The sequence below is a fragment of the Eucyclogobius newberryi genome, unplaced genomic scaffold (genome assembly GCF_026437365.1).
Source record: "Eucyclogobius newberryi isolate DKJ021-1_F unplaced genomic scaffold, fEucNew1.0.hap1 SCAF_12, whole genome shotgun sequence".
Classification (NCBI taxonomy): Eukaryota; Metazoa; Chordata; class Actinopteri; order Gobiiformes; family Gobiidae; genus Eucyclogobius; species Eucyclogobius newberryi.
The window spans coordinates 20,478,379-20,496,090 of NW_027315746.1; the positions used below are offsets into that span (position 1 = coordinate 20,478,379).

At 37.8% G+C, this 17,712-nt stretch overlaps 3 protein-coding genes across 4 annotated transcripts; 2 read left to right on the forward strand and 1 right to left on the reverse strand.

Annotated features, from left to right (window-relative positions):
* Positions 1-10: 10 nt before the first annotated feature.
* Positions 11-4,917, reverse strand: rnf126 (ring finger protein 126). Its single transcript, XM_072441349.1, has 10 exons — positions 4,787-4,917; positions 4,147-4,236; positions 2,273-2,331; positions 1,849-1,912; positions 1,526-1,764; positions 1,338-1,406; positions 1,188-1,257; positions 998-1,091; positions 805-920; positions 11-649 (listed from the first exon to the last, which is right to left on the reverse strand). Exons 2-10 carry the CDS (start codon positions 4,219-4,221, stop codon positions 497-499), a joined length of 939 nt encoding a protein of 312 aa, XP_072297450.1. The 5' UTR covers positions 4,222-4,236; positions 4,787-4,917; the 3' UTR covers positions 11-496.
* sugp1 (SURP and G patch domain containing 1) lies at positions 4,446-8,966 on the forward strand. 2 transcript variants are annotated; one of them, XM_072441347.1, is made up of 14 exons: positions 4,446-4,558; positions 4,848-5,031; positions 5,136-5,236; positions 5,352-5,594; positions 5,729-5,852; positions 5,938-6,041; positions 6,621-6,744; positions 6,823-7,106; positions 7,440-7,546; positions 7,624-7,801; positions 7,879-7,985; positions 8,070-8,215; positions 8,324-8,453; positions 8,554-8,966. In XM_072441347.1, exons 1-14 carry the CDS (start codon positions 4,540-4,542, stop codon positions 8,578-8,580), a joined length of 1,878 nt encoding a protein of 625 aa, XP_072297448.1. In that variant the 5' UTR covers positions 4,446-4,539; the 3' UTR covers positions 8,581-8,966. The 2 variants fall into 2 exon arrangements, with proteins under 2 accessions (XP_072297448.1, XP_072297449.1); XM_072441348.1 differs by having other exon boundaries at positions 5,938-6,038.
* A 688-nt stretch (positions 8,967-9,654) lies between these two features.
* stk11 (serine/threonine kinase 11) lies at positions 9,655-17,521 on the forward strand. Its single transcript, XM_072441321.1, has 11 exons — positions 9,655-9,671; positions 9,778-10,487; positions 12,044-12,127; positions 12,246-12,335; positions 12,562-12,694; positions 12,774-12,910; positions 13,578-13,705; positions 14,308-14,365; positions 14,476-14,669; positions 15,258-15,476; positions 16,910-17,521. The coding sequence occupies exons 2-10, from the start codon at positions 10,210-10,212 to the stop codon at positions 15,458-15,460; spliced, it is 1,305 nt and encodes a 434-aa protein (XP_072297422.1). The 5' UTR covers positions 9,655-9,671; positions 9,778-10,209; the 3' UTR covers positions 15,461-15,476; positions 16,910-17,521.
* Positions 17,522-17,712: the final 191 nt, after the last annotated feature.

Consider the following 17,712-nt stretch of genomic DNA (forward strand, 5'->3'; position numbering starts at 1 on the left):
CTACTACCTAGCTGTCTTAAAAATATTTTTGTACATACATTTATTTCTTCATCCAACTCCCAAACTTAAACAATATATTGTGCAAAGTAAAAAACAAATGTGCAAATAAATAACACACTTTCATCCCCTCAAAATTGACCCTAAAACTGTAAAGTCAAGTCACTATCACTTTACAGTATAAAATTTAACTTTCTACACAAAAATTTACATATCTCAAAGTTTGCATCAACACAAGCAATGTTTTAAAAGCATGTCGTCTTTGACATAAAAATGTCTGAGCACCCCAAATCTCAAGTCTATAGTTTCAATTCACAGGTTTTCTGTCAGCCACACCTACTCAAATACCTAAATGAAGCAGCAGCAGCAGAACCTTGTTCAAGTTCAGCCCAAGGAATGGTAGCATGTCCATCTTGACTCAAGTTATATCCTTATGACAAGACAGCAATCTTTGTATAAGCTGCAATTTCAGTCTGTTCTTATGAGGCAGTAATAAAAACTAAGAATTTGCAGCATGTTCATTGTTTGGTGAACTGGGGGAGGATGATGATGATGATGATGAAGGGGAGAAGTTTATTCCTGATAGTCCTGGTGGATCAGTGGCTGTGTTCTGTCCACTGAGACTTTTTCTGCACACGGGACATGTGTCATGCTGCAACAAGATAAGATCAATATACCATGTTAACATTTCTCAATATTCTGAATGTCAATTACCGGTAACACTATTTTGTCTCTGAACTTACTGACTGTATTTTTTCATTGTATTTATACATTACAAAGAAATCGTATGTGATGACAAATCCATACCTGTTCCAGCCATGGTACTATACAGTCATTGTGAAATAAATGATTGCATGGTAGTTGTCTGACACTCTCTGAAACACTGTAGTCTTCTTTACAAACGGGACACTCTAAACCGGCACCTGAAGAAAGATAAATGAGAAATTACAATGAAAGTAGTCATTTGTGTGTGGAAAGAAGGAGAGGGAAATGTCTTTACCAACATGAGCTTCTGTTATGGCAATCGTGGGTAAACTTTTTATTCTTTCCCTGTCAGCAGGTGGAGGTCCTGTGTTTTCAAACTGGTTCAATAACTATTAAGAAGAATAAAGGTGTGTAAAATCAACACATGAACACTAACATACTTTTAATATGTCCTGCTTCTCAGAAGAAATACAAAAATAAGCTACCTGAGTAATAATAGCGTCAAGTCCATTGGCACCCCAAGCATAGTCCATTGGGTTTGAATGCAACATACCCCTAATTAGAGAACAATCCACACACCAATTAAAATACTAGCAAGTGTAAATCAGTGCTGGACATGATTAATAACTACTCACCATGGTCCGATTCCGATATTTGGCATCGCCGTAGGTGCAATAATTCCATTTACCAACTGCTGAATAATTCTACAATAAAAAAAAAAAAAAATATATATATATATATATATATATACACATCATACATACATGCACACTTCCCCCAGAGAAGGCACAAGGTATATTCAAATTGTACTTAAAATTCTCACCCCTCTAAGGTAGGCACCCCTTCATGACGCATACCCTGACGCCGAGTCCCATGCCTTCCTCGTGGTTGCCTGGCGCCGTATCGTTGCCGTGATGCCATTTCTCGTTCTCTTCGGTTCTCGGTCTCTCTGTTGTCCTCCGGAGGAAGTCGTGTTCGGAGATCAAAGTTTTCATCAAAAATTCCAAGAGCAAATGGACCATAACCAGAGGGAAATGTGAAAAGGTGTTGCTGATCCATATGCTAACGCAAAAGAGAAACATTTAATGTCAACATGATGCCTTTGTATTATTTTAAAATGGATAAAAAAACAAAAAACAATCTAACCTCAAAGACCGGTCGGTTTTGGTCGCTGGAGGAGGAGGATGAAGATGTTGACCCATTTTCAGTACTGATCAATAAAACAAAATAAATCAGTAAAATTATTATTCAAAGAAGTGGTTCTCAACCTTTTTCAGTTGCTCCCTTGATAACAGCCGTTAGTGTTTGCAACTTCCAAACACAAAAAAGTGATTGAGTGATTTCATTTTCAGGGCATAGGCCTAGGTGAATCAATTTGGTCGGCCATCAAACAGGAATCTACATTTACCACTGCATTTGAAGGGGCGTCAAGCCATATTTAAGACTGTTGCACACATTTTAAATTTTCCCCACGTCACCTGCGGACCCCCTGAAATAAATTCCGACCCCCAGGTTGAGAACCACTGAGTTAAAAGAGTAATATGAACGTCTAAATAAACTCAACACATACCTCCTTTCTTCAGGTAATTCCTCAATGAACCCGGACTCGCAGAGAGGACAAGTGTAATCCTGAAAGACAAGTTCAATTAATAATTGTATCATTTGAAGGCACCATAATTGTAAATATTATGTTTCATAGCTTAATTATTTGGTTAGTACAATTTAGCAACTAGCAACTTGTATTCGTAAACCTAAGCAAAAATAAGCATGTACATCAAAAAATCTGTAAAAATTTGTGTTGATTGAATACATTGACAGAAAATATAAACTCACAGCTGTAATTGTCACCTTTAACATTCTAAAAATATCAAAAGTGGGAAGCAGATTTTAGGTAAACAACTACAAAATCATACAAGAGGCAAACAAAAGAAGAAGCTGGACAGGATAATCAAGAAGTCAAGCGACGCTCTGGGGAGTCCTCAGAACAGTAAACTATGCTGGACCATGATTCTCACCCCCCTACAGGGGGCTCTGCCTGTCAGAATCTGCTAGAGGCGCACATCAAATCCAGTCATGTAGAAGTGCTGGCCCGCCTGTGTCCACCTTCTGCAGGACTGCGTTTGACAACTTTGACAGAAATTGTTCCTCTCGTGACACAAACCAATACCATCGATCGAAATAGTGCTACTACTGTAAATCATAACCTAAGTCATGCCCACGTGACCACCCCATGATGATTCATGGTAATATATAAGTAGGAGAAAGTTTTGAAAATTTACTTCACAGAAATGCTGAAAATATACAGGTAAGATCATCTGTTACCCTAATTTTTTAATGAACCATAAACTACAGAAGATTATTGATCTAATGCAACAAACCTCATGAAAATTAATTGGAGAAGTGTGTTTTTTAGCGGCCACAATATTGCTTGTCTAGTCGAGGCATCAGCTCCCGGGAGGTCCAAGTTGGCCGTTGGGTCAGAAATATTTGCATGGCCTCTTTCAAAATGCTTGTTGCTTGCCCTAACTGTATGAAATTATACAGGTTGTGAAAACGCATGCCCAGAAAGTTCAGATATGACTCTGTTACCTCCTTATTTAATGCATTAATAATTTGGAATATCAACATTTAATGAAGCCCCTTCAATAACTTTTTGACATATCACAAAAGAATATGATGTGGTTAGATGCATGGATCCAGTAACACTGACTGACTCCGTGGTGGTTGTATACACACAGATGACCGCTCCCCTGCACAGCAGCAGCACTGACCACTGGCTGAAATGTGTGGACACTTTTGCCTCATATTTACACTCTTCAAACCTGAATATTTCTGTTGTTCTTTGGGGTAATTTACTTAATCCAAATCTATTACACTCTGGTTACCATGACCTTCCCGATGGTGTAAATAATAATAAATAATAAATGGTTGTAATTTTTCCTGATGTATCTAATTATAATGTGGATCACCACTCATGCTCACCGTGCTTTGTAGTCCATTAGTTTTTTTTTTTAAAACACTGTATCTAGATGGTATTTTACTACATTGATTCTACATATTTTTATGCTGTATGATTAAGTATCTTTGATGCTTGTTATTCTACTGCTGCTCTTCGACACTATATAATTTCGCATTAAGAGACAAATGTATATTTTACTATTGTGACAGGCACACTCACTAACTCGCCACCTCACCACATTTACAATCTATTCCATTTTGCAAATGGGATATTTGTATACTACAACTAATAAAGCATTGCACGACAATATCTACGGTAGTTCAGTCCCTCCATCACCGCGTTTGTCTATGGAGAAAGCTAATTAGCATAGCCCCAGCAAAAAATCTTACTGACGGGACTAGCAACTCACTTCAGACTCAAGTAAACTACTTAAAAACCTATCCAAGCAAAGCCGAGCAAGGCTAAATAATAGGCATTATCCTTACCGGTAGATGAGGACTAATCTCTGCTGAACAGCGGTGACAGAAAAACCGGCTGGGTCGTGGAGGAGCTTCTGCCATTTTTAGCAGGGAGTCCTTTCACGTTACGGACGGATAGTAACAAGGGTCAAGAAACCGAGCAGCGACAAGAGGGGCCGCCGCGTAGGGGAAATTAAGATATTTAGATGTAAATCAAATGTGTTGTATTGCTGTACATTAAGCACAACAATCGATGCATTGCGATAAGATTTCCCATTAACATTCACATTAACTTTCACTTTAAAGGCCCTTACAGTCTGATACTTTTATTTTTCCACAATTTGCAACCGGAAGTTGCATCTCAGTTGTAAAAGGCCTTGTACTTTGGCGTTAAAAGTGCTGCTTTATTCAATCAAAGGCATGGAATCGAACGATGCAGGTAAAGAGCGTCCATTAATTCACATTAGGAAATTACACTTCGTAATGCGTTTCAAGCCGTAAACTCAACTAATCTAAACTCTAATGTTGTATGAAATAAATAGCCAAACCTGACGCGATGTTAGCTGACATGTTAGCTTTAGCCATAAATACATCACAATTTACCACTTTAAAATTGGAAAAGCTTAGTTAGTAAATATTTTTATTGAATATAAATGTAACGTCTCACTGTGCATATTGTAGATCTTGCTCAAATGAGCCCGCTTTTCTAATAGATATTTGTCTTTTAGGACGTGGAGGTTGGAAGTCCAAGTCTCCTCAGACACAGAAAAATAAACAGAACATGAATATTCTGCGCCAAGAAAAGCTTATAGCGCAGAAAAAACGGGAAATTGAAGAAAAACTGGCTCGTCAAGCGCAGATGAAAGCAAAGACAACACACGTAAACGTTAATAATAAGTCTTTGCAGCCAGCGTAAGTAATCCTTGATATTTTGTTAATTTGTTATTACACTTTCTTGGTATTGTATGCGTATGTAGCTTTGTATTTGTTAACTGCATTGCCTTTATGTTTGTCAGTTTTTCTACTTCACCTGATTCATCAAACAAATTTGTGAATGATGGAAGCTTTTTGCAGCAATTTATGAAGATGCAGAAAGAAAAGCCTTCTCCTATTCCGGGTTTGTTTGTTTTTTCATTCATTCATTCATTCATTCAATAAAACTATGCATGACTGGTTCTTTGGCATTGTAGAAATCAGATAAAGTATCAAAAAAAATATTGATTTATTTTTAGGCGCTCCCAATGATATGAACAATTCAACCGCCTCTTCGTCAGCGGGAAATAAACAGCAAAAAAAGAGTATTCTTTTTGGCAAGCGACCAGGACTTGGAGTCAGTAGCATGATTAGTCAATTCAAAAACTTTTCTCAGTCCAAGAGAAACACTATTCTAAGCCAAAGGCCAAGTGTCTTTTGTTTATCAGAGGGTGAAGATGAGGACGAGGAAGTGGATTACTCCCGATTTTTAGAGATTAAAGGTAATTCAGGACCTGTACTTTTGGACTCCTCATAGCATGGATATTTCATTACATCTTCTCAATACTGCCATGGCGGCTTATACCTGGCAGTGTATTGGTGACCTTAAAACAATGTTCTGATAGCATCCTTTAAGTCTCTCCCCCAAAGGATTCCGATACCCGACTCATTATTGACAAGATGGCCTCTTTTGTGGCTGAAGGGGGACCTGAGCTTGAACGAAAAGCTAGAGAAGACTACAAAGAGGATCCAGTTTTCTCGTGAGTAAATCTGTCAAAACTGGACAATATTGATGGCAAAAATGTGTAATATTTAATAAAATTATGGTTGTCTTTTCTTCTAAAGCTTTTTATATGATAAGGGCAGCAATGATTATCTGTACTTTAAAAGAAAAGTTGCAGAACTACAAAGGGACCTACAACACTCTAAAAACAATATCTCTGATAGTGGTAAGTGCAAATTTTATTTATATATATATATATATATATATAATATATATATATATATATATATATATATATATATATATATATATATAATTTTTATCATATTGTCATTTGCACATAAATGGTTGTTTGAAGATATACTTTAAAAGCAATATAAATATAAAGTTATACGGATATGTGCTGTTGTCAAATTGCTACGGCTGCAATTATTTAGGTAATAGAATTTTTCTTCAAACAACAAAATATCCTGTCTTGTTAACCTGTTTTTTCGACATTTTAAAAACATGTTTTAAAGTGCATTAAATCAGTCTTTCTCTCAAATGTCAATGCTCCTGGATGGGTCTAAAATGTGTATTGTGAATTGAAAACATAAATCGCTAATTTAATGTTTGATTTAAAAAAAAAATAAAAAAATGTGCTGCTCCACTTTGTTGGTCAATAACATTTTAGAACATTTTGCCCATCATTTCTCCTCCTTCCTTGTTTTATACTCTATTGGCTCTAGAATGGTGTATGAGAGCAAGTTCAATACGATGCAGTATTTGTGTGAATTGAGTCCCAGTACTGATAGGATGCTTAAAGTCTCCCCCCCAGTGGACTCCGAAACCCAACAAGTTGCTGAGAAGCTGGCTAGATTTGTGGCAGAGGGTGGTGCAGAGGTTGAAGCCATCGCGGTAGAACGCAACAAAGACAACCTTGCCTTCAGGTCAGTTTGGTGCTGAACAAAAAACCTATCCAATCACATTCATACATTCTGTCAAAATGAATACTGTGTTTTCTCCAGTTTTTTGTATAATCATCAAAGTCCAGGTTATCGCTTTTATAAAGAGAAAGTAAAAGAGTACAGTGGTGCCGCCTCATCTACACCCTCATCAGCAGCAACAGAGCTTCAATGTCCAACTCATCCAGCAGCCATAACTTCCTCTCCTAGCACAGAAACTCCACCTGTCAAGCGGAAGAGAAAGAGTCGATGGGGCTCTGAAGAAGATAAAGTCCAGCTGCCTATTCCATCTATAATTATACCAGAGGATATAGGATTTCCTCAACCCAACATACCTTCACTCTCTGGTATTAAATTAGTACAATATACATTTAAGTATAATATAAAATGTTTTTCTTTGTAAGCATTGTGACATAAGATGGCAACACCACATACTTGCATGTTCTCCACTTACATGCTGAGATATATTGTTGAATAAGTTGAATAAATCTTTATTGGATTGTAATGTAACAGTCCATTACATACGTTTACAACTAGGATTAAAGGAAGCGACACAGGTCAATGTTTTAAAACACTTATTGAGAGTCGCTTCCTCTTATCCTAGTTGTAAGCCTATGTAATGGACTGCCACATACAGCCTCATTGTTCTATTTACTAACTATACTGTTATACACTTTCAGCTCAAGAGTTGAAGGGTCTTGGTTACAACAAGGGAAAGCCTCTTGGCCTGGTTGGAGTCACTGAATTATCAGAAGATCAGAAGAAACAGTTAAAAGAACAGCAAGAGGTATACGATTTACGCTCAAACAAATCTTTGAATATTGAAAAATGTTTTTTTAAAGCTGGATATACTTTTATTAATAGATGCAAGAAATGTTTGATATGATTATGAAGCACAAGCGTGCAATGGCTGAAATGCAAATCATGTGGGAAAAAGCTATCAGAGAGCATCAGCATGAATATGATAGTGATGAAGAAGTAGACCAAGGTGATGGGACCTGGGAGCATCGACTCAGGCAAATGGAAATGGAAAAAACACGCGGTGAGACTCATAGCATGCATTTTTTTGTTTTATTTATTTTGTGGAGCAACAATTTAAAAAATGTCTGTCCTTCTCAGAGTGGGCCGAGTCTCTTACTGAAATGGGTAAAGGAAAACACTTTATTGGTGACTTTCTGCCTCCAGAGGAGCTAGAAAAATTTATGGAGACATTCAAAGCACTAAAGGTTTTTAAAATATATATATTTATATAAAGCTGTCTTTTCAATTATTATTTGTATGTAGCCTAAAAAATGTATTTGTACCCACAGGAAGGCCGCGATCCTGATTACTCTGAATACAAAGAGTTTAAGTTGACAGTGGAAAATCTTGGTTTTCGAATGCTAATGAAAATGGGGTGGAAAGAAGGAGAAGGTCTTGGAAGTGATAGTCAGGGAATCAAAGCACCAGTGAACAAGTAATCAAATATTTATAGCAATTTTGAAAACATTCCTAAATGAAAGAAGAATGTTCCTAACTTTTAGATTACTTTTTGTTTTTTTAATCTTGCGTTTTTCCTTTTTAGGGGAACTGTAGCTGTAGATGGAGCTGGGTTAGGCGTTGACCGTCCAGCAGAACTTTCAAAGAATGATGATGAATATGATGCTTTTAGAAAGAGAATGATGCTTGCCTACCGCTTCAGGCCTAATCCACTGGTAACATTCATTTTGACTGTTTATGTACTGACATTTGAAGTAGTTTAGAAATAAAATATAACCTGAGGGTCATGTTTTAAAAAGATTTTTGTTTTTGCAGAACAACCCTCGAAGACCATATTACTGATTTTAAGGAATCACATCTAATGTTCAAGACAGTTATAGCAATTAAAAATATGTTAAAAGGAGAAAAATGTAAAGGTGACTTTTAGCATTAGAATTTTCATTTCAGTTAATGCCCTGTGCAATATTAAATATTAAATTTGGCCTCTATAATGTTACTTTACAAGTAAAGCTATTGATGTACCGAATGTGTTTTTTTTTCTTAATTTGTTAATGCAAAAAGTCATTGTATTTTTTTGTGCCATTTACCCTATATGAATTCACTTCTCCACTTGACATATTAAATGTAAACGGTGCGCAAATATGTCCAGTGATAAGACATTCTTTTATTCAGTTTCTGCATTGCCATTACAGCAGATTGAAACGCTGCAATAAGCTCCACTTTTATTTGTCTTTTTTAAATCATGTATCGTGAGTAGTCGGGCTCTTTTGGTTGACAGTTGTCACGCTACACATGGCCTCTCCACAGCTTCCCATGTCTCATCCCAAAAAGTTTGACGCAGTAACGTAGGGACTGTCAGTGAGTTGAAGGGGAGGTAAACAAGATGGCGACAACCTGAGTAGCAGAGCAAAGCGACGATTGAAACGTTTGTTGGCATTTTTAGCATTATGTTAACATCTTTCGTGGTGACTGACCTCAGCGATAACCACCAAAAGGTATACATATGCATCACCAGAACTAAGTTAGCTTTAGGGTCTTAATTATTCGTTGGACTCGGCTGCTAGCTCTGCACAGCCCGGTTAGCATACCGTGGCTAGCTGCATTTGCATGTTTTCTAATGTTATGTACGCGTGCTCAGATTAATGTTTACCGTGTGTTATTGTAATTCTGGGAAACCCTTCTCTACCTGCAGGGCTTTTGTCGCCACCGTTTATGTTGCTCTTTAGCCGATGTAGTTGGCTAAGCTAGCGACATTGGTAACATCAAAGCCAAAGTTGCTTAGCTTCTGCTGTTTATCACCAAGACGCTAACACAGCAAAACCTCATAGCTTTGGATATGTTGTGTTTACTGTAATATTTGTAATACAACTATAAGGTACTAACAGTTAATTTATCGAGCGATAGTTTTCATCTACCAAAAATGTACATGTATGGTATTTTTTTCTTAATTGTCCAAAGTAATCCCCTGCATGTATAATATGTGGATTGTTTGGTCAAGAAAGGCTTACTTGATCCTGTGCTTGATTCTTATGTTGTCAGGTACACGCCCAAGAATGAACCAGTTTGGCCTAAATGGTCTGTGACCCATAGGAGCTGACCAGATCCTTGTATGAGTTCTGTTTGGATCCAGTCTAATGCAACACAGTGATGGAGTACAAACTACTGAAAGAAATGCAGTGCTGCATGAGCTTAAAGCTAAATAGTATGGCTTTATCAACATCTGACCAGTATTAGTTATCTTTTGGAGTAACAATTAACTTAGGCTAATTTCATCTGATCCAATAGACATTTCAAGTATGCACATCTGCTTGTTAATTCTGCCTTTCTCTTAAAAGATTCCAGATGTTTACAACTTTGCATTCACATTGTCATCAGATAAAAAAGAATAGTTTTTGTGTTCTATCTTTTGGTTAAACTATCCACTAAGCAGACATTTGTCCAGTTGCTGAACTGAATCTAGAATTATCCACCATGAGCACTGGTGAGCTGCATCACCTTGACTATCTCAATGAAAATGATCTGATGGATACGTTTATTCACCGTATTGACTCTACTGAGGTGATCTACCAGCCTCGCCGGAAGAGGGCTAAGCTAATAGGAAAGTACCTTATGGGCGACCTACTGGGTGAGGGATCCTATGGTAAAGTTAAAGAGATGTTGGACTCTGAGACACTCTGTCGCAGAGCTGTTAAGATACTGAAGAAGAAGAAGCTGAGGAGAATTCCTAATGGGGAAGCCAATGTCAAAAAGTGAGTAGCTAATATTTAATTTGTGGCAATTTTCTTGGGCAAAAAGTTTTAGGGTTACAAAAAATTTTGAGGTATTGGAATGAATCAAATTTGTACATTGTCTTTGTTACATTATCTCTCATTAGTTCTGACCAATAACTAAAAACGGCTGATGGTAGAAAGTGTTTCTTGTAATAGTTACATTTTACAATTATACACGTGGGAAGTTTTCACACTCACACAAAAGTTTGAGTATTACTTGAGCTGTTGAAATGCATTTGCAAGCCGCATCTAACACATTTCTGATGTTTTTTGAAGAAACAACTCTAAGAACAAACACAAGAATTATTGCAAAAAGCTGTTTGTGTCCAAACGAAAGTTGCGCTGATATCCAAAACTAGAGCTCTTTTACTGATAAAACTCAATAGAGCCGTGGGAGGTTATGTGGATGTCAACAGTCCCTCAATGTCACAGAAAGCCTATGCGTTCAGCATTAATCAATAGTTGATAGATAAATCATATTTTGGCACCAATTTAAAAATATACATCATTACATATAAGAGTATATTACCATCTGAATAATAAAGAGCAGGTGTGTTAACAAAACTGTTAATGTATCACATCCAAGCATTTATCTATTTTTTGTATTAGCACTTTTAACAATGCATGAAAACTGCTACAATGTACATGTCTTAGTTGTGGTTAAAGCACAAAATGTGAATTGACCATTAACATAACCACAAATGGACAGAATTACTTTATACCCTTGCATATCTCCAAAACAACTGCAATATTATACCATTTTCTATATATACCTCTCACCTCAATTATCACAGCAAATCTAACACTTGACATTTAGGAGAAGGGATCATTATTTTACTAATGTTTTTTTAAACATTGTGTTCTCGATTCTAAAGCAAATATCTCCTTCAGCTGAAGTCCAACGTTCTCCAGTCACCAGAGGCAATGGTTGTGACACTTCGCTCATGGTTGTGACACTTCGCCCCACTTGCCAGTGTATGAATGTAGAAAAAGCTTCAGTTGTAGTCATCTGGACTCAGTTTGAAAAAATAGACGTTTCGACTCTCATCCATTGGGAGGAGCCTGTGGGTCTTACCACAGAACAGTATTAATATCGGAGTTCTCGATCTAAATTCTTTTATTGACAATGACTCTTGGATGAGAGTCGAAACGTCTATTTTTTCAAACTGAGTCCAGATGACTACAACTGAAGCTTTTTCTACTATGGAACACGCCTGGACGAATGAGGGATTACACCGACGTGTATGAATGTGATATGACGAGTGATTGATTGCTGGTGGGCATAGGGGCGATTGGTGCCATTTGGCTGCCTTTCCACCACAAAGTGTGGAGTGAAAGAAATAATGCAAGAAATTTCAAAGCAACTTTGAGCGCCTGAAAAAGCGCTTTGTGCATTATAATTATTATTAGACGGGACCTAACACATATGTGTAGTCAGTTAGAGTGTAACTAAGCACAACACAAAATATATTATTCTTTGCAGTCCTTAATCACACTTTTTTTTTCTTCATTCAACTGTTTTTCTTGCTTTGCAGGGAAATTCAACTGCTAAGAAGACTTCAACACAAGAATGTGATTCAGTTAGTAGATGTTCTCTACAATGAAGAAAAGCAAAAAATATATCCTTGTCAAGTTTGTGCTGTTGCATTGGTTTAGACCATGGATTGTTTTGCTTGTTATATATGTACAAATATTAGACTTTTTCTTTTTACTGCTAACTTTCTTGACTTGATGTACGTATATGGTGATGGAGTACTGCGTTTGTGGGATGCAGGAAATGCTGGACAGTGTCCCAGAGAAAAGGTTTCCAGTATTTCAAGCTCATGGGTAAGCGTCTTCTTTTTCTCCCTCACCCCACTCTTTCTCCCACTTCTTTATCTATATTTAGTCCAACACACGCTGCAATCTCTGCTTCAGGCCCAAATTTAGATTCAAGACACCACAGCCTTTACTGTTGAGTGCATGTGTGAAAACTTGAGGATTACATGGTTACTTGTACAAGTGTACTTAACTTATTTTGTTCATTTTATTTAAGAAATTGTATCCCTTGCAGGTACTTTTGCCAACTCATAGATGGCCTTGAATATTTGCACAGCCAGGGAATAGTTCACAAAGACATTAAACCGGGGAATCTGCTGCTGACCACTGATGGAACATTAAAGATCTCAGACCTTGGTGTAGCAGAGGTAATTGTTCACAATTTTAGATTATAAGTGATGAGATGTTTTATTGATAACAATAATATGATTTATATGTTGTATGTAGGCTCTTCATCCATTTGCTGATGACGACACATGTCGTACGAGCCAGGGTTCTCCAGCTTTCCAACCTCCGGAAATTGCTAATGGGCTGGATACCTTTTCAGGTTTTAAAGTGGACATTTGGTCTGCAGGAGTAACACTGTTAGTATTTGTTGCTACGTCTTTACTTATTATGACAATATTGATTGAGGATCCTCAGATAGATTCTACTTCTGATTATGACCATGCCACATGGGTGGTTGTCCCCAAAACCAAAAGAAACATTTGAAATAGAAATATTTGTTTATCAAAACATCCTGATCAGAGCATTCTTAATGTCAACGCACATTGGAACGCTTTGCTGCACGGCAGTGGTGCCTCCAGGATTTTTAAACCTGGGTGGCCCGAATAAAGATGTATAGGGCTCCTCCCCCAGAAATCTTTGAATATATCAAACCACATTTCCAGTAATTCGGTGCACTTCTTCACATCTTTAGTGAGTACAAATAGATCTCTGCTCTGTGACCAACCGAAGCACCGCTGTAAACTGTGAGCAGAGGCAGAGAAAGCACCTGCTCAGACCACCATATATCCTCTTCTTACACAACCTCGCATCGTGCCTCTTTTTGTCAGTAATCTGCAGATAAAAATCCTATTTGAAGTGCCCCAAGAGTTTTTAAAGCCTTTTTAAGAGCCGTGACGCGCAGCGTTTCATGTGTGTTGATGTGTGGCATGCCCTTGGTGTGCATTGGCCTTTAACGGGTCTAGGTCTTTGTATTTTGTCATTTGCAATGGTTGCTACACAAATTCTTGCATTTCTTTCATTCAGATACAACATCACAACAAGTCTTTATCCATTTGAGGGGGACAATATCTATAAGCTATTTGAAAATATCGGAAAGGGAGATTGCACCGTTCCCGAGGAGTGTGGACCTCTGCTGTCAGACCTGCTGCAAGGTTTGTGTGTCATTATAAAAGCGTTTTAAGGCCCTTAATGTGTTTTACACAACTGAGAATAATATTTTTACTACTGCAGGTACCGGTAAATGTATCCATATATAGATTTTAAAAAATTACAATGATCCATCCATCATCTTCCGCTTATTCGAGACTTTTATATATATTTGGCATAAATTTGACATTGTCAGGTTGTTTGTGGACAATCTTAAAAATAAATGTCATTAAAACATTTGTTTTAATTTTTTATATTTTATACAGCACACATTTGTGCTTTGAAAGAGCAGTGTTTCGGAAAAACCTTTCTGGCCCGCCTTGACCAGCTGTAGAGCGGCCGTAAAGCAGCGCAAAATGTTGTGTTGGATAAATATTATTTTATTATGGGAAACTAGGCCACAGATCGCCTATTGGAGACCCAATCTCTAGGTGTTTTAGTTTAGTCTTAAAGCCTTTGATTATAGCACGTCTTTACAGCGCATTTCACTGTGTAGAGGCCTTCACTGAGAAACATATTAAACTTTAAAACATACCATGACTTTGTGATAGTGATATTTGTGATATTATGGCCTAAGTAACTAAATCATATAATTTGACTATTTCAGGAATGCTGGAGTATGATCCTGCCAAGAGGTTTTCTATACAGAATATAAGGCAACACAAGTGAGTGATTGTATCTTAATACATTCAGTCCAACAGTAACCTTTCTTTTTAAAGAAATGGCCAAAATGTAATATGTTTTTTTTAATTAACTGCAAACACTTGTGACTTAGCTGGGTTCGTAAGAAACACCCACCGTCGGAGCGCCCGGTGCCGATCCCGGCCAATGCTGAGAGCAGAGACCCTTGGCGCAGTATGACTGTGGTGCCCTATCTGGAGGATCTGCACGGTTACACGGAGGAGGAGGACGACGAACTCTATGACGGAGACGATGAGATCATATATACTCAGGACTTTACAGTACCAGGTGAATACAATTGTGACTATCTGCCTTTTTTGTCATTGACACTTCACCATCATGTACTGTACATTGGAAATATTGGTGATGTTAGATTTCACATATGTCTAGGATCAAGCCTCTTCTTCTGCCATTATGTTTTGCTTTTGTTTGAACATGGCCCTGGATGGACCCCCATAACTGCTTTTTTTAACCAGGCTTCAGACAGAAATTTGTGATTGACTTTGTTGTCATACAGTGTCACTGATATGATGAAACATGAACCATTTGAGATTCTAAGCTCATCTTGTTCATAATTTGAAAATGCTTTCTATTTATGTATGGAACAGTAATGCCATGCCTTGATATTTTATGATGCTGATTGTCCATGTTTTGATTTATTTATTTTCCCACAAGAAATTCTCTAATATTTTATAAACCCAGGGGTCACATATAAACTTTAACAGAAGTCCAGTTCAGAAATTCATGCTAAGATCTGGAATTTCATGGGGTCTCTTGATGCCATTTTTATATTCTAGTATAAAAGTAGTATACTAGTGATTTCTAATAATATACTAATTATAAGTTTCATTAATTATTAATTTCTATTGTCTTCAGGACAAGTGTCTGATGAAGATCAAGCAACTGCAGACAACAGTCCTGCTACTGCTAAGCCATTTTGTTCAAATGGAACCGAAGGGGTGTCTCTCAACAACAAATCCAAAGCTGAACGGCGATCATCCTCATCATCAAACCCTTCACGAAAAGGAGTCTCTACGGCCAGCAAGATTCGAAAGCTCTCCACTTGCAAACAACAGTGACCCGTCGAACCCATCGGTTTGTGTTTGAGCTTTACGCTGGATTCACTCTGCGATATCTGGGCTGTTTTTGAGTTGGATCGGTCCTCACAATGATAATGATTGTGTGGTCACGGTTTTCAGGCATAGAGGCACAGCTGAAGCTGTTGAAAGCATGCATATTGCATACATGGTCAAATTCAGCTGCAGGCGATGGTAAACACCAATGGGCTTGAGGCACAGAGGTAAACTGGGCCAACTACCAGTAATCACTGCAGACACAAAAGCCTGACATTTTTTGTGGCAATAGGGCCTGAACTCCTAATCTAAACAAAGCTATTTTTTATGTATTAGTAAAATTTACATGACAATGATGTCATATTTTAGATGTTTAAACACGTTTGAAAAGCTGCTGAGGACTGGATAGTGTCTACACTGTAGACTCTACAGTCCTGCAAACACGCTTGGGCCCCTGGCTTATGTCGCTGGCAGAATGAGGTGAAAATATCAGCATTTATTACGCTGCCACCACAAAGGAATTAGGCTTTCATGGAAGCCACACTGACCTGTCGCTTTGCACCGCTCTTTCTCTCTTCCCTCTCATTTCTAAACAGCACAACTTGCTCCGCTAAAGTCTCTGCTTTGTCGATATGCGTGTCTGACAAATTAGTGTGCATTTATATTGCTTCCTTTTGACCCTTTATTCCATTATTTAATCCTTTATTGTTGGTGCTGCGATCTTTTGCTCCTCCCTTTCTGTTTAAGTCAAATTAGTTAAACTGTCCCAGCCTATATAACTGTTGCTTGTGCAGTTCTATCACTTCTTCATTCCATGCGAGTGTGAGCCCGCGCTGTGGTTACCCACAGTGAGGCTGTGGCCAAATGAAACGTACAGTTCCCACAGCGGACAGATGACGGCGCACAGAGAGAGGAGAGGCACTCAGTTTGTGCTCAGACCATGGGAATTACAAAGCCTATTTTGCTGACTTTGTAGTTATTTACAGTGCCAGGGACAGATATTTTGGACTGTTGTCATTACTGTTAATAAGGTTAATGTGGGATTAAATATGTGAAAACCATTCAATCCCATGGCTACAATCTGGTGTGATAACACCATGTATATCATGTATGTGCATTAACATGCTCATCTTTGATTCAGCCTAGATACGAGGCAGTCTATTAGTAGTAGTAGTGAGCCATGTGTCCACTAAACACCCAATGGACATACAAGTGTCAATATTGATGTTGATATTCAGATGGTCGTGCTATGACTCAAATTTCAAATGATCATATACATGTACTCTTTCTCTGTAGAGCCTGTTGTATTATTCCATTTTCATTTTGCATCTTATAAATAGCTGCACATATTGGCCAGTGAATATGGGACATAGCAGAGTATCTATTAGTTAGATCAGGATTCTGAGCTGTAAACTTGCACAATAAAATCTATATTAAAATTTGCTTTTCCTTCAGGTCTACCTATTCTTGACCGGCCCAAGTTGGAGATGAATTTGCTGACAATGGTGGCCTTCTAGAAGCTGGACTGCTAGTGTGTAATGAAGGGACGCCAAATAACCAATTAAATTCATCCAAGACCCCCTGGCTGTCAAGATGGTGCTCCTTTTCCCCTTCAGCTACAGTCATAGTCAACTCCTTCATCCTCTTCAAAGTCGGTGTTGTACTGGACTCAAAAGCATCACCTCTGTTCACACTTGTGTTTTATTTTACTACATTTGTTTTCACAGGACCCTAATGACAGTTTTAAAAAGCATTGTGATGTTGTAACAATTAAAGAAAAATCTTATGATATTCTGTAACATTGATGATAGTCCTTTTACTCCCGCCAACGTAAACCCGCATGCTGTACTGAGCTGAAGAAACGGGAAGAATACTGAAAGACTGAAGCCTTGAAATCCGTTGCTGGCCTGTTGGGGAATTTTAATTTATGGTTAGGAATTTTCTTTTTCAAATATATTTTTTAAATTATTAATTATATGAATGTCCTTAACAGGTCAGTTGAATGATCCTATTCATTTAAGTTGAGTCTATTTTTGTTATGCAATACAATTCAGTTGTTTATGTACCGCCGTTTGGTCATTCTTGGTGTTCAACAATTAAGTACTGCTTTTCCTAAGGGGATGTAATAATAGCAGCTTTTGTCAGTTTGGAAAATAAATAGAGCTCGAGTAGCTGCACGGGCTGTGGAGTGGCATCCCAGTCACAGTTGCTAGTTTGCCATGGAGGGCTATTTGTTCTACCGCTCACATCTAAGCACA